This window comes from Salvelinus alpinus, chromosome 23 (genome assembly GCF_045679555.1).
Source record: "Salvelinus alpinus chromosome 23, SLU_Salpinus.1, whole genome shotgun sequence".
Taxonomy (NCBI): domain Eukaryota; kingdom Metazoa; phylum Chordata; class Actinopteri; order Salmoniformes; family Salmonidae; genus Salvelinus; species Salvelinus alpinus.
The window spans coordinates 15222528-15242745 of NC_092108.1; the positions used below are offsets into that span (position 1 = coordinate 15222528).

Genomic DNA, 20218 nt, shown 5'->3' on the forward strand with positions numbered 1-20218 from the left:
AATGAAACAGCAGTCCTTCACTCTCCTGCAGCGCTCACGCAGCAGTGTGGGAGGGATGTATTCTTGAATCTCAGTCCACTGGTCAGAATGTCTGTTGTGGGACACAAAAGCTTCCTGGCAAGGACTACAGACCTCTGTTTCAATCTGCTTCAGCAGGCGGGATGACCAGATTCCCACTCTCCATTTCTCTCACAGCTCCCATCACTGATCTGGGTGTGCTGATTTATCCCAGCTCCGCACATCCTGCAGTCAGCAGGCTTGAAAGCAGGCTGGCTGAAGACAAGGTTTGTGACTGTAGAATGGTGTTATGGAACAGTGGTTCTTCAAACAGCCACATCATCGGGGGTGTGCTGGCCTTCGGGGATGTTGAGAACACTTGCCAAGCTTGTAGGACAGACTGATGGTGTGTGTGTGTGTGTGTGTGTGTGTGTGTGTGTGTGTGTGTGTGTGTGTGTGTGTGTGTGTGTGTGTGTGTGTGTGTGTGTGTGTGTGTGTGTGTGTGTGTGTGTGTGTGTGTGTGTGTGTGTGTGTGTGTGTGTGTGTGTGTGTGTGTTATTATTATTATTATTATTATTGCCTTCAGAAAGCACCCACACCCCTTGACCCCACAACAGGTTTCCACCTTATGCAGAGCTCACAAGCTTGTTTTTTTCTTTTATGACAAACATTTAATGAAGTGTTGAAGTTATCAACTTGATTCTAGACGTAACTTTGAGTGGAAACAAACTCATTTGACAACATTTCACCCTAAGCGCTTTAATCTTATGTAACTGTAACTTTGTGGACCCAAACTACACCGAAGTTGTCATAACAAAGTCAATGTTTTGGCAATTCCACCCAGAGTGGAGAGGAGTGTGTGCGTGCACGTGTGTGTTGAGTGGTGCGGAACTGTTCTTATCTGTGTTGGTGTGTCAGCACGTCTCCATAATGACAGACATTATCACGGTGTGCTACGGCTCTCTGATCTATTCTGAGTAGCCGTGACAACCCCTAACAAACAACATTCTCTATATGAATCCTTATAATAACACACACAGTGGTGTGTATTCATGGATGCCAAGGGAAGCCAGGCTTCCCCAAATATTTGACCAATAAATGTTTTTTAATTATAAAATAATTGATATTTTGTCTCTCTGTGTTTTCATAATTTTCCATCAATTCGCAAGTGGCTGAATCTCACCAGAGAAATCATCCAAGCGAGGGAAACAGTGCCCCTCTGTCTCAGTATGTGTAGCCCAAGAGTATAACATGTTGCCACCGTAGCATGTGATTGATTGATGCCAGCAAGCACTTGGCCTCCCTTAATATAACAATTATAAAATAATTAGCCGATCAGCGTTGAGCTGAGATCAACTGGCTTCTCACCAATCAAATCACTTCTTAAGCAAGATGTCATTTTCTGAAAAACGTGTCTGTTTCTGGTCAGCTTGTATTGATGTCCTTCAGTAGCTAGCTTGCTAAATCGGCCCTTTCCTAAGCCATGTATGGAGATGGGGATTTGGACTTAATGATTATGACAGTTATTCTGATCAATCATAAATTAATATGTTGTGCCACTGGCCTGAGATGATTGAAGTTCGATATGTACTCTAGTAGGCTCATGTTAACTAGCTAGCTAGCTTAGCTGGTTCACTGTTGCCCATGTGAGAAAGTTAGGCTAGCAACCATTTTAGCGAGGTAGCCCATGACAACAAAAACTAAAGTGTACTGTATGATAGAGACATAGACTGTTTAGTCAACATGAAAGAAAGGAGGATGGCATTGACAATCAACTAGTCTACAAGTAGGGTGAGTCAATTTGTTTTATTTTACTTACACACACACACACACACACACACACACACACACACACACACACACACACACACACACACACACACACACACACACACACACACACACACACACACACACACACACACACACACACACACACACACACACACACACACACACACACACACACACACACACACACACACACACACACACACACACAGAGAGATGGAAATCAATACCATGGACAGCCACATGATATTTAGCAACATTGATTGGACTAAATTGTTTTTGGGATCTTTAAGTTAATTTTCGGTGTATTAAACTAAGCATATAGCCTTGTCGACTTGACGATGTTTAAATGTTTATGTTGAAATGGTGCTGGAATAGCGGAGGCAGTGCTCCTGTTGTCTTTGTGCTGACTTGTGGTAACTCTCCGTGGTTCTATATCACTGATTGATTAGTAAACTGTCGGAAACATTAACTTGTCTTGACCATGCTGCAAGTGGTATAACTGTTTGTTACATACAACATTTGCTTTGTGGACTTCACTGGACAGATGCTGCCCTCCGGTTTTGTGATGACACAAACGTATGTGTAGTTGAATTTATTCTGCCACTTTGTGACTGTTGTCTTTTTGTTGTCACTCCTTATTGTATATCACGGTGGCGTATGAACGAATGGGTCATAGAAAAAACAATACAATTATCACAACATAGGTTGTAATATGGCTTTTTTACTGGCTTAGCTTCCTCAGTGATTAGACCCACACACCGCTACTGAACACAGAGATATAGTCTTGTATGTGAAGAGTGAGAAATTGTCTTATTTTGTCAGAGCAATAAATATTTAATTACTTTATCATTATGTAGGAGGATATCTCACAGCATTTACAAATAAAAACATATTCATCATTCATACAAGACTGAAAATACAAACATTTAGCGATACATACACAATTAGAACAGACTTTTATTGTGAATGGTGTCGCACATCCGCCCAGAGACAATGATATCTATTTGGAAAAATTGACAGCGAGTTGAATTCAGCCCTGAACACAGGGAGACTGTGATAACTGAATGAGGAGAGTTGATTACCTGGTTGTCATCCTCTGAAGGTGACACAAACACCCCATTCCCCGTTGGGCCTACTAACGCAATGAGACAGTAATGGTTTCGTATGACGAGTGAGAAATGAGACACTGCTTACAGGGTGAGAAATAGACAGTGATGTTGCCGTGAGCTTATAATACGCCCAGTGATAACTGAGTGAGGAATGGGTGTATTAAGACACTCGCAATGTGTGTGTGAGTGTGTGTGTGTGTGTGTGTGTGCGTGCATGCGTGTGAGAACTTACTGAAGAATGTGTGTATTGAGACACTCGCAGCGTGTGTGTGTGTGTGTGTGTGTGTGTGTGTGTGTGTGTGTGTGTGTGTGTGTGTGTGTGTGTGTGTGTGTGTGTGTGTGTGTGTGTGTGTGTGTGTGTGTGTGTGTGTGTGTGTGTGTGTGTGTGTGTGTGTGTGTGTGTGTGTGTGTGTGTGTGTGTGCGTGCCTGCGTTTGAGAGTGAGTGTGAGATAACTGAGTGAGGAATGAGTGTATTGAGACACTGGCGGAGAGACAATGATAGCACAATGACAAATGGAAGGTCCTGTTCCCAAACAGAGTGGTTCACTGGAGGGGTGAAGGAACACACAGCTAGGAGCTGATAGCTTCTTACTTTTCTCCTGGGAGCAGGCTCATTACTGAGAGTTATGGGACAGGGTGAGCCCCGCTCTAAATCTCTCTAGGATTGTTACAACACAAGGGGAGAGGAGGGGGAGAGGACACAGTGGGACAAACAACTCACTTAGTTCCTTTTTGTCTTGGGATGTATACTCCTCTTAGAGTGCTGTATTCAATAAAAAACACACCGCTTCTATGCTTACCACCACAATCTACAAACACACACACACACAGTCAACCTTTCGACTAATCCACTTATTGTAGCAGACCAAAGACCTACCGCAGGCCAGATAATACATTTCTGAGTATAGACACGGTTGTTTACTGTGTGTGTGTGTGTGTGTGCGTGTGTGTGTGTGTGTGTGTGTGTGTGTGCGTGTGCGTGTGCGTGTGCGTGTGCGTGTGCGTGTGCGTGTGCGTGTGCGTGTGTGCATGTGCGTGTACTTATGTGAGATGATTAAAGGGCATTTGCAATTGTTCAGATATAGAACAATCACTTTTAAATCAAAGACATTGAAGAAGTCGGAGAGAATATTGTTATACAGAAACTACAAACACACACACAGAATCTATAAACACAGAATTATACAGAATCTACAAACACACACACACACAGTCAACCTTTCGACTAATCCACTTATTGTAGCAGACCAAAGACCTACCGCAGGCCAGATAATACATTTCTGAGTATAGACACGGTTGTTTACTGTGTGTGTGTGTGTGTGTGTGTGTGTGTGTGTGTGTGTGTGTGTGTGTGTGTGTGTGTGTGTGTGTGTGTGTGTGTGTGTGTGTGTGTGTGTGTGTGTGTGTGTGTGTGTGTGTGTGCGTGTGTGTGTGTGCGTGCGTGTGTGCGTGCGTGCGTGCGTGCGTGCGTGCGTGCGTGCGTGTGTGTGTGTGTGTGTGTGTGTGTGTGTGTGTGTGTGTGTGTGTGCGTGTGCGTGTGCGTGTGTGCATGTGCGTGTACTTATGTGAGATGATTAAAGGGCATTTGCAATTGTTCAGATATAGAACAATCACTTTTAAATCAAAGACATTGAAGAAGTCGGAGAGAATATTGTTATACAGAAACCTCTCCTCCCTGTGAGCTCCGGCTTCGTTTGTCAACTGTTGTTTTCTGCTCTTCTGTTGATGTCATGAGTTTTACTTGATGTGTCAGACATCCTAGCTGATGTTCCAGTGTGATTTGCTGACTTTCATGCTGCAGGAGGTTTGTTGTCTGACTCTTGTAAACTGACCCGCTCTATGCTAGTTTCTGAAACCCCGAACCCACATAAACTGACCCGCTCTATGCTAGTTTCTGAAACCCCCAACCCACGTAAACTGACCCGCTCTACACTTCTCATATAGACGCCTCAAAAAATAGGTTTTGAAATGGAACAGAACCAGGGTTTTTTGTTGCGCTATCAGAGATGTGGTATCCTGGCCTATGAAAGTTATTCTATGGTTCTCCTATGGGAACAGCCGAATAACCCTTTTGGAAACCTTTTTTCTAAGACTGTATATGTGTGGATGTCTGCAAACAGTATGTGTGTGACCATGTGTGACCAAGTGTACTGTATGTTACTCAATAGTTAGTGTGTAAGCCCATGGCTGTGGGCAGTCTCAGTGCAGCCAGAGAAGCAATGAGGTGATTGAATCTGACAGGGTGGAAATGTTACAGTGCATCCTCACCTCAACACCCTGACCACTGTGTGTGTGTGTGTGTGTGTGTGTGTGTGTGTGTGTGTGTGTGTGTGTGTGTGTGTGTGTGTGTGTGTGTGTGTGTGTGTGTGTGTGTGTGTGTGTGTGTGTGTGTGTGTGTGTGTGTGTGTGTGTGTGTGTGTGTGTGTGTGTGTGTGTGTGTGTGTGTGTGTGTTTTTTCTTTGCTCTTGGTGGCCAGCTCAGAGGTTAACTAGAGCTAACAGCACGTCCATGCCCAAACCTGTCTCTCCTCTCTACACCTCTTTGCCAAAACACAATGCAGATCGGCATTTAGCAAGCCTGCAAATGTTTCATCTTCGTAATGTCATTGACAGCTTTTGGACACCTGCCTTGGATCAATATGCAGTAATTCATATTCAAGATACAGGCACTCCAATAAAATATAGATAGAAATCGATCATACACCAAAATGTAATGCACAAAAACTTGGACTGTGACATTGCATCAATAGTTATTACAGGCTTTCTGGACAAACTAGAAGATGAAGGTAGAGCTCTCTCCCTTTTTAAAAAGGACATTTTATTGATTTGTTTTCCCCTTCATCAGAATGTCTGACTAATGGACGTATGCATCACCATTATGGCAGCCTGTCACTGGTTCTACTCTGGACTATGGCTCCTTACTGTTTGTTTCTGTAATTAGCTGAGGGTCATGTGAGGACTCATGTCCTTCTTGGTTATAGCTTATGTCCTCTGGCTAGGCTGCTCAGAGCTCTCTCCCTCTGCTTCTATCTCTCTCCCTCTCCTTCTCTAACTGTCCCTCCCTCTCCTTCTCTCTGTCCCTCCCTCTCCTTCTCTAACTGTCCCTCCCTCTCCTTCTCTAACTGTCCCTCCCTCTCCTTCTCTCTGTCCCTCCCTCTCCTTCTCTCTGTCCCTTTCGCTCGCTCTCTCTCTCTTGCTCTCTCTCTCTCTCTCTCTCATTCTCTCTGTCCCCCTCTCTCTCTCTCTCTCCCTCTCCTTCTCTCTCTCTCTCCTTCTCCAACTGTCCCTCCCTCTCCTTCTCTCTGTACCTCTCTCTCTCTCAATTCAATTCAACTCAATTCAAGGGCTTTACAGGCATGGCAAACATATGTTAACATTGCCAAAGTAAGTGAAGTAGATAATAAAGAAAAGTGAAATAAACAATATAAATTAACAGTGAACATTACAGTGGCTTGTGAAAGTATTCACCCCCCTTGGCATTTTTCCTATTTTGTTGCCTTACAACCTGGAATTAAAATGGATTTTGGGGGGCTTGTATCATTTGATTTACACAACATGCCTACCACTTTGAAGATACAAAATATTTTTTCTTGTGAAACAAACGAGAAATAAGACAAAAAAAACAGAAAACTTGAGCGTGCATAACTATTCACCTCCCCCAAAGTCAATACTTTGTAGAGCCACCTTTTGCAGTAATTTCAGCTGCAAGTCTCTTGGGGTATGTCTCTATACGCTTGGCACATCTAGCCACTAGGACTTTTGCCCATTCTTCAAGGCAAAACTGCTCCAGCTCCTTCAAGTTGCATAGGTTCCGCTGGTGTACAGCAATCTTTAAGTCATACCACAGATCCTCAATTGGATTGAGGTCTGGGCTTTGACTAGGCCATTCAAAGACATTTAAATGTTTCCCCTTAAACCACTCGAGGGTTGCTTTAGCGGTATGCTTAGGGTCATTGTCCTGCTGGAAGGTGAACCTCCGTCCCAGTCTCAAATCTCTGGAAAACTGAAACAGGTTTCCCTTAAGAATTTCCATGTATTTAGCGTCATCCATCATTCCTTCAATTCTGACCAGTTTCCCAGTCCCTGCCGATGAAAAACATCCCCACAGCATGATGCTGCCACCACCGTGCTTCACTGTGGGGATGGTGTTCTCGGGGTGATGAGAGGTGTTGGGTTAATTCCAGACATAGCGTTTTCCTTGATGGCCAAAAAGCTACATTTTAGTCTCATCTGACCAGAGAAGCTTGTTCCATATGTTTTAGGAGTCTCTCACATGTCTTTTAGCAAACACCAAACGTGTTTGCTTATTTTTTTCTTTAAGCAATGGCTTTTTTCTGGCCACTCTTCCGTAAAGCCCAGCTCTGTGGAGGGTATGGCTTAAAGTGGTCCTATGGACAGATAATCCAATCTCCGCTGTGGAGCTTTGCAGCTCCTTCAGGTTATCTTTGGTCTCTTTGTTGCCTCTCTGATTATGCCCTCCTTGCCTGTTCTGTGGGTTTTGGTGGGTGGCCCTCTCATGGCAGGTTTGCTGTGGTGCCATATTCTTAAAAAAATGTAATAATGGTTTTAATGGTGCTCCGTGGGATGTTCAAAGTTTCTGATACTTTTTATACCCCAATCCTGATCTGTACTTCTCCACAACTTTGTCACAGACCTGTTTGGAGAGCTCCTTGGTCTTCATGGTGCCGCTAGCTTGCTGGTGCCCCTTGCTTAGTGGTTTTGCAGACTCTGGAGCCTTTCAGAACAGGTGTATATATACTGAGATCATGTGACAGATCATGTGACACTTAGATTGCACACAGGTTAACTTTATTTAACTAATTCTGTGACTTCTGAAGGTAATTGGTTGCACCGGATCTTATTTAGGGGCTTTATAGCAAAGACATGCACGCACCACTTTTCCATTTATTTTTATTTTTTTATTTTTTAAAACTAATTATTTTTTTCATTTCACTTCACCAATTTGGACTATTTTGTGTATGTCCATTACATAAAATCCAAATAAAAATCTATTTAAATTACAGGTTTTAATGCAACAAAATAGGAAAAACACCAAGGGGGATGTAACGGCTTCCGTCAGTAGAAAGAGAGGAGGACCAAAGCGCAGCATGGTATGTATCCATATTTATTCGAATACTTCTTCAATACGAACAAAACAATAAACAAACGAAAACCAACAAAGCTACAGTCCTGAACTAGAGAACATAGAACACATGAACGCACGAACAGGAACAATCACCCACAAACAAACAGTGAAAACAGGCTACCTTAATATGGTTCCCAATCAGAGACAACGTAAAACACCTGCCTCTGATTGAGAACCATATCAGGCCAAATGACAACCTAAACATAGAAACACATAACATAGACTACACCCACCCAGCTCACGTCCTGACCAACTAAACAAAGACTAAACAAAGGAAATAAGGTCAGGAACGTGACAGGGGATGAATACTTTTGCAAGGCACTGTACACTCACAGATTTTCTAAAAGAATAAAGACATTTCAAATGTCATATTATATTTATATACAGTGTTGTAACAATGTGCAAATACAAGTACAAAAGTTCAAAATGGAAAATAAACAAACATAAAAGGGTTGTATTTACAATGGTGTTTGTTTTAAACTGGTTGCCCTTTTCTTGTGGCAACAGGTCACAAATATTTCTGCTGTGATGGAACACTGTGGTATTTCTTTGTGGATCTGTGTAATCTGAGGGAAATATTTGTCTGTAATATGGTCATACATTTGGCAGGAGGTTAGGAAGTGCAGCTCAGTTTCCACCTTATTTTGTGGGCAGTGTGCATATAGCCTGTCTTCTCTCGAGAGCCAGGTCTGCCTACGGCGGCCTTTCTCAATAGCAAAGCTATGCTCACTGAGTCTGTACATAGTCAACGCTTTCCATCATTTTGGGTCAGTCACAGCGGTCAGGTATTCTGCCAATGTGTCAAGTAATTATCTTTTTGTTTTCTCATGATTTGGTTGGGTCTAATTGTGTTGCTGTCCTTGGGCTCTGTGGGGTCTGTTTGTGTTTGTGAACAGAGCCCCAAGACCAGCTTGCTTAGGGGCTCTTCTCCAGGTTCATGTTTCTGTAGGTGATGGCTTTGTTACGGTGGTTGTAGAATATAACGGTTCTTTTCTGGATTTTGATAATTAGCAGGTATTGTCCTAATTCTGCTCTGCGTGCATTATTTTGTGTTTTAAGTTGTACACGGAGGATATTTTTGCAGAATTCTGTATGCAGTCTCAATTTGGTGTTTGTCCCATTTTGTGAATTCTTGGTTGGTGAGCGGACCCCAGACCTCACAACCATAAAGGGCAATCGGTTCTATAACTGATTCAAGTATTTTTTTTGCCAGAATGTTATGTTCCTTTTGATGGCATAGAAGGCCCTTCTTGCCTTGTTTATCTCAGCTCATTCACAGCTTTGTGGAAGTTACTTGTGGTGCTGATGTTTAGGCCGAGGTATGTATCTTTTTTGTGTGCTCTAGGGCAACGTTGTCTAGATGGAATTTGTATTTGTGGTCCTGGAGACTGGACCTTTTTTGGAACACCATTATTATTGTCTTATTGAGATTTACTGTCAGGGCCCCGGTCTGGCACAATCTGTGCAGAATATCTAGGTTCTGCGGTAGGCCCTCCTTGGTTGGTGACAGAAGCACCAGATCATCAGCAAACAGTAGACATTTGACTTCAGATTCTAGTTAGGGTGAGGCCGGGTGCTGCAGACTGTTCTCGTGCCCTCACCAATTATTGATATACAGTGGGGAGAACAAGTATTTGATACACTGCCGATTTTGCAGGTTTTCCTACTTACAAAGCATGTAGAGGTCTGTACTTTTTATCATAGGTACACTTCAACTGTGAGAGACGGAATCTAAAACAAAAATCCAGAAAATCACATTGTATGATTTTTAAGTAATTAATTTGCATTTTATTGCATGACATAAGTATTTGATCACCTACCAACCAGTAAGAATTCCGGCTCTCACAGACCTGTTCGTTTTTCTTTAAGAAGCCCTCCTGTTCTCCACTCATTACCTGTATTAACTGCACCTGTTTGAAATCGTTACCTGTATAAAAGACACCTGTCCACACACTCAATCAAACAGACTCCAACCTCTCCACAATGGCCAAGACCAGAGAGCTGTGTAAGGACATCAGGGATAAAATTGTAGACCTGCACAAGGCTGGGATGGGCTACAGGACAATAGGCAAGCAGCTTGGTGAGAAGGCAACAACTGTTGGCGCAATTATTAGAAAATGGAAGAAGTTGAAGATGACGGTCAATCACCCTCGGTCTGGGGCTCCATGCAAGATCTCACCTCGTGGGGCATCAATGATCATGGGGAAGGTGAGGGATCAGCCCAGAACTACACGGCAGGACCTGGTCAATGACCTGAAGAGAGCTGGGACCACAGTCTCAAAGAAAACCATTAGTACCACACTACGCCGTCATGGATTAAAATCCTGCAGCGCACGCAAGGTCCCCTTGCTCAAGCCAGCGCATGTCCAGGCCCGTCTGAAGTTTGCCAATGACCATCTGGATGATCCAGAGGAGGAATGGGAGAAGGTCATGTGGTCTGATGAGACAAAAATAGAGCTTTTTGGTCTAAACTCCACTCGCCGTGTTTGGAGGAAGAAGAAGGATGAGTACAACCCCAAGAACACCATCCCAACCGTGAAGCATGGAGGTGGAAACATCATTCTTTGGGGATGCTTTTCTGCAAAGGGGACAGGACGACTGCACCGTATTGAGGGGAGGATGGATGGGGCCATGGATCGCGAGATCTTGGCCAACAACCTCCTTCCCTCAGTAAGAGCATTGAAGATGGGTCGTGGCTGGGTCTTCCAGCATGACAACGACCCGAAACACACAGCCAGGGCAACTAAGGAGTAGCTCCGTAAGAAGCATCTCAAGGTCCTGGAGTGGCCTAGCCAGTCTCCAGACCTGAACCCAATAGAAAATCTTTGGAGGGAGCTGAAAGTCCGTATTGCCCAGCGACAGCCCCGAAACCTGAAGGATCTGGAGAAGGTCTGTATGGAGGAGTGGGCCAAAATCCCTGCTGCAGTGTGTGCAAACCTGGTCAAGAACTACAGGAAACGTATGATCTCTGTAATTGCAAACAAAGGTTTCTGTACCAAATATTAAGTTCTGCTTTTCTGATGTATCAAATACTTATGTCATGCAATAAAATGCAAATTAATTACTTAAAAATCATACAATGTGATTTTCTGTATTTTTGTTTTAGATTCCGTCTCTCACAGTTGAAGTGTACCTATGATAAAAATTACAGACCTCTACATGCTTTGTAAGTAGGAAAACCTGCAAAATCGGCAGTGTATCAAATACTTGTTCTCCCCACTGTATATGTTGAAGAGAGTGGGCCTTAAGCTGCATCTATGTCTCGCCCCATGGCTCTGTGGAAAGAAATGTGTGGGGGGGGATTTTCCTATTTAAAAAAAAGATTTACCCCCTTTTTCTCCCCAATTTCGTGGTATCCAATTGTTAGTAGTTACTGTCTTGTCTCATCGCTACAACTCCCGTACGGGCTCGGGAGAGACGAAGGTCGAGAGTCCTCCAAAACACAACCCAACCAAGCCGCAGTGCTTCTTAACACAGCGCGCATCCAACCCGGATGCCAGCCACACCAATGTGTCGGAGGAAACACCGTACACCTAGCGACCTGGTCAGCGTGCACTGCGCCTGGCCCGCCACAGGAGTCGCTAGTGCGCGATGAGACAAGGATATCCCTACCGGCCAAACCCTCCCTAACCCGGATGACGCTAGGCCAATTGTGCGTCGCCCCATGGACGTCCCGGTTGCGGCCGGCTGCGACAGAGCCTGGGCTCGAACCCAGAGTCTCTGGTGGCACAGCTAGCACTGTGATGCAGTGCCTTAGACCACCCGGGAGGACCAGAAATTTGTGTTTTTGACAATTTTAACCGCACACTTGTTGTTTGTGTACATGGATTTTATAATATAGTATGTTTTTCCCCCAACACCACTTTCCATCAATTTGTATAGCAGATCCTCATGCCAAATTGAGTCAAAAGCTTTTTTGAAATCAACAAAGCATGAGAAGGCTTTGCCTTTGTTTGGTTTGTTTGTTTGTCAATTAGGGTGTGCAGGGTGAATACGTTGTCTGTCGTACAGTAATTTGGTAAAAAGCCAATTTGACATTTGCTCAGTACATTGTTTTCACTGAGGAAACTTATGTGCCTGATGTTAATGATAATGCAGAGGATTTTCCCAAGGTTGCTGTTGACGCATATCCCACGGTAGTTATTGGGGTCAAATTTGTCTCCACTTTTGTGGATTGGGTGATCAGTCCTTGGTTCCAAATATTGGGGAAGATGCCAGAGCTACGGAAGATGTTAAAGAGTTTAGGTATAGCCAATTGGAATTTGTTGTCCGTATATTTTATCATTTCATTGAGGATACCATCAACACCACAGGCCTTTTTGGGTTGGATGGTTTGTGTATTTTGTATCCCTCTCCTTCTCCTTCTCTCTATGTCCCTCCCTTTCCCTCTTCCTCTCCGTGTGTCTCTACTGTACGGTATGTGACTTCATGTTAAGGCCATGGTCTGCCACAGTAAAGCAATGGGATGCACTGCTAAACCTTGTGCTACGCAAACTAAGCACGGATTGAATATTGGACTTACTTGTACATAGCTATGGAAAGCACAAACTGTCAGCTTTCCCTGGGAAAGTACAGACTTGTCAAGATTCCGCCTCAATTTGTTTCGTGACAATAAACGTAGAAGTGCTCCTAATATCCTGCAGTCTAGATGACTGCTGCTAAATTGTGTTTGTGGGAAAGGTTTAGGAGGCTTATAAAGTGGGTATGTCTACTGTGTAGTTGTGTATTTGTGGAAGGTTGAGCAGGCTGCTGTCTCTAAACCCAGTCAGGGCTTACAGGGAGAGAAGCTACACTTTAGGGAGGAACATGCTCTACTGCCTACATCCCAGCCCTGACAATCAACATGTCTGACCTATTTCCACACACACACACACAGACACACACACACACACACAGACACACACAAACACACAGACACTACCTGATACCAGCACAGGGATGAACATGACACAGACCAACAGGTTGACTCTGTTCATTTTCTTTCGGTCTTCGTCAGACAGATCTTGTGGATCTCAAGGATTCATACCAATGAGCTAACCTGGATAAATAAAGGTTAAAGGCCCAGTGCAGTCAAAAATGTGATTTACCTGTGTTTAATATATATTTCTACACTATGAGGTTGGAATAATACTCTGGACTGGTGCCCCCTGTATATAGCCTTGCTTTTTATTTTACTGCTGCTGTTTAATTATTTGTTACTCTTAAAACATTGTTGGTTAAGGGCTTGTAACTAAGCATTTCACTGTAAGGTCTACACCTGTTGTATTTGGCACATGTGACAAATACAATTTGATTTGATTTGAAATTGTGAAAATAATGATAATGCCATTTTAGTGTAAGACCTGTTTGAAATGTCAGCCTGTTTTGCTGGGAGGGAGTTTAGGTCAGCCTGGTGACATCACCAGAAAAAGACCAATAAAAAAGAGAGTTTCAAACCTCTCTGCCAATAACAGTTAGTTAGTTTTCAGGTTACATATCCCTCCCATTAGGCTCGTCCAATTAGGCCACTCCCCGACCACTCCCCGACAGCCCGAGCGAAATTCTTGCTTTAGAAATTGCTTGTTGCTAAAAAGCTATTTTTGTTTATTTTTGACCATTTTAATTGAACAAAAATAACATTAAGGTACTTAATTGTTACCGAGAACTTATTTGATATTGCGATAAAAAATGGCTGCATCTGGGCCTTTAAACAAATGATGCTAGTGGTGTGTCTGGACATCAGGCTGTTCTGTGTGTTTGGGGACTAGTGGTGTGTCTGTGTGTTTGGTGGACTAGTGGTGTGTCTGGACATCAGGCTGTTCTGTGTGTTTGGGGACTAGTGGTGTGTCTGGACATCAGGCTGTTCTGTGTGTTTGGGGACTAGTGGTGTGTCTGGACATCATGCTGTTCTGTGTGTTTGGGGACTAGTGGTGTGTCTGGACATCATGCTGTTCTGTGTGTTTGGGGACTAGTGGTGTGTCTGGACATCATGCTGTTCTGTGTGTTTGGGGACTAGTGGTGTGTCTGGACATCAGGCTGTTCTGTGTGTTTGGTGGACTAGTGGTGTGTCTGGACATCAGGCTGTTCTGTGTGTTTGGGGACTAGTGGTGTGTCTGGACATCATGCTGTTCTGTGTGTTTGGTGGACTAGTGGTGTGTCTGGACATCAGGCTGTTCTGTGTGTTTGGTGGACTAGTGGTGTGTCTGGACATCAGGCTGTTCTGTGTGTTTGGGGACTAGTGGTGTGTCTGGACATCAGGCTGTTCTGTGTGTTTGGGGACTAGTGGTGTGTCTGGACATCAGGCTGTTCTGTGTGTTTGGGGACTAGTGGTGTGTCTGTGTGTTTGGTGGACTAGTGGTGTGTCTGGACATCATGCTGTTCTGTGTGTTTGGGGACTAGTGGTGTGTCTGGACATCAGGCTGTTCTGTGTGTTTGGGGACTAGTGGTGTGTCTGGACATCAGGCTGTTCTGTGTGTTTGGGGACTAGTGGTGTGTCTGGACATCATGCTGTTCTGTGTGTTTGGGGACTAGTGGTGTGTCTGGACATCAGGCTGTTCTGTGTGTTTGGGGACTAGTGGTGTGTCTGGACATCATGCTGTTCTGTGTGTTTGGGGACTAGTGGTGTGTCTGGACATCAGGCTGTTCTGTGTGTTTGGGGACTAGTGGTGTGTCTGGACATCATGCTGTTCTGTGTGTTTGGGGACTAGTGGTGTGTCTGGACATCATGCTGTTCTGTGTGTTTGGGGACTAGTGGTGTGTCTGGACATCAGGCTGTTCTGTGTGTTTGGTGGACTAGTGGTGTGTCTGGACATCAGGCTGTTCTGTGTGTTTGGTGGACTAGTGGTGTGTCTGGACATCATGCTGTTCTGTGTGTTTGGGGACTAGTGGTGTGTCTGGACATCAGGCTGTTCTGTGTGTTTGGGGACTAGTGGTGTGTCTGTGTGTTTGGTGGACTAGTGGTGTGTCTGGACATCATGCTGTTCTGTGTGTTTGGGGACTAGTGGTGTGTCTGGACATCAGGCTGTTCTGTGTGTTTGGGGACTAGTGGTGTGTCTGGACATCAGGCTGTTCTGTGTGTTTGGGGACTAGTGGTGTGTCTGGACATCAGGCTGTTCTGTGTGTTTGGGGACTAGTGGTGTGTCTGGACATCATGCTGTTCTGTGTGTTTGGGGACTAGTGGTGTGTCTGGACATCATGCTGTTCTGTGTGTTTGGGGACTAGTGGTGTGTCTGGACATCATGCTGTTCTGTGTGTTTGGGGACTAGTGGTGTGTCTGGACATCATGCTGTTCTGTGTGTTTGGGGACTAGTGGTGTGTCTGCTCCACTCCCCCCTCTCATCTCTCTCAGCTGAAGTCTTAACATCTGAACCGGTGTTAAATGCTGAATACTGTGTGAGTTTGGGGACCCAGGGCCAACAAATGGGCACAGTGGGGCGGTGTGTGTGTGTGTGTGTGTGTGTGTGTGTGTGTGTGTGTGTGTGTGTGTGTGTGTGTGTGTGTGTGTGTGTGTGTGTGTGTGTGTGTGTGTGTGTGTGTGTGTGTGTGTGTGTGTGTGTGTGTGTGTGTGTGTGTGCGTGCGTGCGTGTGCGTGCGCGTGTGCGTGTGCGGGTGTGTGTCTCTGTCTTAAATCTCTTGGAACCTTAGAGAATATATGGCATAATGTACAGCATATAATATCATATAGAACATGCACCTCGTAATCCTACCTCAAATTTCCTCCTCATCTAAGGAAAATGTTGATTGGGTTTGAAGTTTGTTGATATTCAGAATGCCTATACTGGAATCTAATACAAATCCTCAAATGTAATTGTTTTTTCTGTGATAATTTGACAGAAAAGGGTAAAGCAATTCATTTTAGTTAGAGGAAAAGCAATATCCAGTGAGCGCTGTCTCTCATCCAAAAGTGGTGGAACTCTGCTTGCCCAAAGTTCAAACTCTGTTAATACAGTTTTTAATCATAGTTACAATAAAATAGTATAAAGGAAATAACTATCCAACAAGGGAATATTTTTCATCTCTTTGAGACAGAGACAGACAGACAGATCCTGAGGAGAGTGTGGCTCTTCGCCCCGTGACTCAACCCCAGAACGGCGCCCAATAAACACAAACTAGAACATGTATTATTAATCTGTTTAGCTCTGCATGAAAAACTACCAATCTTCAGAGTGCTTTTTAACATCCCTCCAGGAAAGGCCCTGTGATGTGTTATATTAACTTCTTCTCCTCATTCATCTTAAGATTACACCTTTTAAAGCAGCGCAGACTTTGGTTTAATGTCTTCTTCTTTCATGGTGTTTCACCGCTAAAAACAGTAAATATGCCACGTTGAATTATCAACCCTCAAATAGCAACCTTTAGAATTGAGAGAATATATTTAGTATCTCTTAAGTGGCTCTTTTATAATAAGTTACTTAGCGTGGCTCTTTAACTCTACGTGTTTTATCTTTGATTCCTGACAGGTGCTCCGCATGGGTCAGTGTCAGTCCCGCTCATATATTTGTCTCTGATGGGCTAAAAGTGTTGAGTTGATCTCAACTTGCTTCATTTTTGTAATTTTTGTAGTTTAGTATAGGGTTTCCCAAACTCAGTCTGCAAGGCTACATGCTTTAGTGTGTGAGCCTGGGGCCTGGTGAAGTCTGGGGCCTGGTGAAGTCTGGGGTCTGGTGAAGTCTGGGGTCTGGTGAAGTCTGGGGTCTGGTGAAGTCTGGGGTCAGGTGAAGTCTGGGGCCTGGTGAAGTCTGTGGCCTGGTGAAGTCTGGGGCCTGGTGAAGTCTGGGGTCTGGTGAAGTCTGGGGCCTGGTAAAGTCTGGGGCCTGGTGAAGTCTGGGGCCTGGTGAAGTCTGGGGTCTGGTAAAGTCTGGGGCCTGGTGAAGTCTGTGGCCCGGTGAAGTCTGGGGCCCGGTGAAGTCTAGGGCCCGGTGGGGGGTCTGGTGAAGTCTGGGGCCGGGTGAAGTCTGGGGTCTGGTGAAGTCTGGGGTCTGGTGAAGTCTGCGGCCTGGTGAAGTCTGGGGTCTGGTAAAGTCTGGGGCCTGGTGAAGTCACTCCCTGTGCACTTGAAGAGGAATCACATGCTCTTCATGAGAGTCACTGCCTGACTTTCCGACTGTTCATATAAGGTCCCGTGGCACTTGTCAGGAAAGTAGGGCTGTTAACCCTGGGGCCTCTCTCTCTACTTCAGCAAGCCAATCATATACTGTAGCTCCCTCCACTTGAAATCTTCCCCTTGATGTAAATGATAATCAGTGCAGTCAATGTTGAACCTCCTTTGTGCGTGCGTGCGCGTGCGTGCGTGCGTGCGTGTGCGTGCGTGTGTGCGTTTGTGCGTGTGTGCGTGTGTGCGTGTGTGCGTGTGTGCGTGTGTGTGCACTTGTGTGTGTGTGTGCACTTGTGTGTGTGTGTGCACTTGTGTGGGTGTATTAGTGATGGTGAACGTTCTGGACCTTTTGGCAGGTGTCCTCTGATAAATCACTCGATGACAACATTGCGTGGGAGTCTTGACAGGTTGCATCAAGGAATGTTTAATTATCAGCTTTTCATCTCATGTTAGTGGCGAAGAAAACCAAAATGCTTTTTTCATTTATTCAAAGGGAATGACACATCCTACACACAGAAAGACGCACGGACAGAAACATACACACACATTCCCACACAATGACTCATAGTGACATGAATTTGACAGGCATCGGTGGTTTTCAGGCAAACCCTGTTGTCTCTCTGCATGGCGTCATACGTTGTGTATTCAGCATGTCGAGGTGTGAACAGAGCACATGCCAAGGAGGAGAGAAGGGGAGGAAACATGCATGAATTCAGACGGGATGCTTCTCACTCACGTGACTCCCAATGCCCTAGTTCTGCTGCTACACTCATAGATTCATGAATAAGTGTCTTCCACCATCTTAAATATTGTCAGCGGAATAGTGTGCCTGCAATGTCATGGTGTCAGTGGTGGTTTAATGCTTTGTTAAGTAGATGTGACATGGCTAAGCTCTTTCAGTTGCAGGGAGCATGGATTATTCTGGGTACTGAATGGCATTTTTATGACATCTTTTTAACCTTAATCTAACTAGGCAAGTCAGTTAGGAACAAATTCTTATTTACAATGACGGCCTACCGGGGAACAGTGGGTTAACTGCCTTGTTCAGGGGCAGAAGAACAGATGTTTACCTTGTCAGCTCGGAGATTTGATCCAGCAACCTTTTGGTTACTGGCCCAACGCTCTAACCAGTAGGCTACCTTCCGCCCCCATAGCTCTTTCATGACAGTTGTAGGGAGCATGGATTATTCAGCATACCGAATGGCATTTTTATGAGCATGTGTTGGTTGATAGGTGTTTTAAAATACCTCCATCTGTCTTCCTCTCTGTCCTTTCCCCTCTTCATCCTCTCTTCTATCTCTGTACATTCTATTATTCCTTCCACTCCTCTCTTCTAAATTTTACCTCAGCCTTGCCTTCTCCTTTCTCCCTCTTTCCCTCTTTCTTTAACCTCCATCTCTTTATTTACCTTCTCCTCCTACATCTGCTCCCTTTCTACTCTCTACTCCTCTACTCCTTCTCTCTATTCCCACTCTTTCTCACTAACCTCTCATCCCTCTGTCTCCCTCTCTCTATAGGTGTGTGGTAAACTGACCTGGCCTGTGATAGGCTAGGAGTCAGCACTGACCCAGCCTGTGATAGGCTAGGAGTCAGATCAGGACCACCAGGGCCATGACTGGCTCCCCGGGCATCAGTGGGCAGTCCCTGTCGCCATGGCGGTGGCTGAGTCACTGGGGGCCGGTCCTGCTGCTGGTTACCATGACAACCCTACTGCCAGGTTGTTGCCAGGCATGCCCTCCACGGTGCGAGTGCTCGGCCCAAATCCGGTCCGTCTTGTGCCAGCGGCGGCGGCTCACCGGCATCCCAGAGGGCATCCCCACGGAAACTCGCCTCCTGGACCTCAGCCGGAACCGTCTCCGCTGGGTGGAGATGGGTGACCTGGTGCCGTATCCGCACCTTGAAGAAGTGGACCTGAGTGAGAACCTCATTGCCACACTGGAGCCCAACGCGTTCGCCAACCTGCAGAGCCTCCGGGTGTTACGGCTGAGGGCGAACCAGTTGAAGCTTGTACCCATGGGGGCCTTCGCCAAGCTGGTCAACCTGACCACGCTGGACCTGAGTGAGAACAAGCTGGTGATTCTGTTGGACTACACCTTCCAGGACCTGAGGAGTCTAAGACACCTGGAGGTGGGAGACAATGACCTGGTCTACATCTCTCATGAGGTATTGAGCTGTTATCATTTGATCATTCATTTTTCAAGCACTATGTTGTTCCTGATCTGTCTATAACCTTTTATTTATTCTGCTATGTTTCCAAGATTGGAGCTCACAACTAATCAAATTGGATTTTATTGTGTTTGAAGGCCTTCTCTGGCCTGTTAGGGGTGGAGGATCTGACCATTGAACGCTGCAACCTGACTTCCATCTCTGGCCAGACGCTGTCCTACCTACGCAGCCTGGTCACTTTGCGACTACGCCAGCTCAGCATCCCCGCCCTGGAGGACCAGAACTTCCGTAAGCTGGCCAACCTGCGGGTACTGGAGATTGACAACTGGCCCTACCTGGAATACATCTCCCCCCTGAGCTTCCAGGGTCTGGACCTGTACTGGCTGTCCATCACCAACAGCAACATCACCTCCGTCCCCTCGTCCTCCTTCAGAAACCTGATCCACCTCACCCATCTCAACCTCTCCTACAACCCCATCACCACCCTGGAGCCTTGGGCCTTCAGGGACCTGCTGAGGCTCAAAGAGCTGATCATGGTGAACACGGGCCTAGCTACGGTGGAGCCCCACTCCCTGGGAGGCCTCAGACAGATCCGGGTCCTCAACTTCTCCTCCAATGACCTCCAGACCCTGGAGGAGGGATCGTTCCACTCTGTCAACAGCCTGGAGACGCTGCGGGTAGATGGGAACCCGCTGCTGTGTGACTGCCGTTTGTTGTGGATCCTGCAGAGACGCAAGACCCTCAACTTTGACGGCAGGGTGCCTGTGTGCGCTGGGCCGGTGGAGGTGCAGGGGAACAGCCTCAGCACCTTCACCGACTCAGCGCTCTTTGATCACTTCACCTGCCAGAAGCCCAAGATACGCAACCGCAAGCTTCAACAAGTAAGAGTTGTTATCCCATTTTGCAGTACATTGTCAGCATAGTGTAACTACA

At 45.5% G+C, this 20218-nt stretch overlaps 1 protein-coding gene across 2 annotated transcripts in view; it reads left to right on the forward strand.

Annotated features, from left to right (window-relative positions):
* Positions 1-20218, forward strand: part of LOC139550316 (leucine-rich repeat and immunoglobulin-like domain-containing nogo receptor-interacting protein 3) — a 91681-nt gene that overhangs the window by 60400 nt on the left and 11063 nt on the right. The window contains exons 2-4 of one of the 2 annotated variants that reach the window (XM_071361139.1): positions 7925-8011; positions 18637-19282; positions 19423-20166. In XM_071361139.1, coding sequence (XP_071217240.1) covers positions 18731-19282; positions 19423-20166 — 1296 coding nt within the window. In that variant the 5' untranslated portion in view covers positions 7925-8011; positions 18637-18730. The remainder of the gene's footprint in view (positions 1-7924; positions 8012-18636; positions 19283-19422; positions 20167-20218) is intronic. The other variant, XM_071361138.1, reaches the window with a different exon arrangement.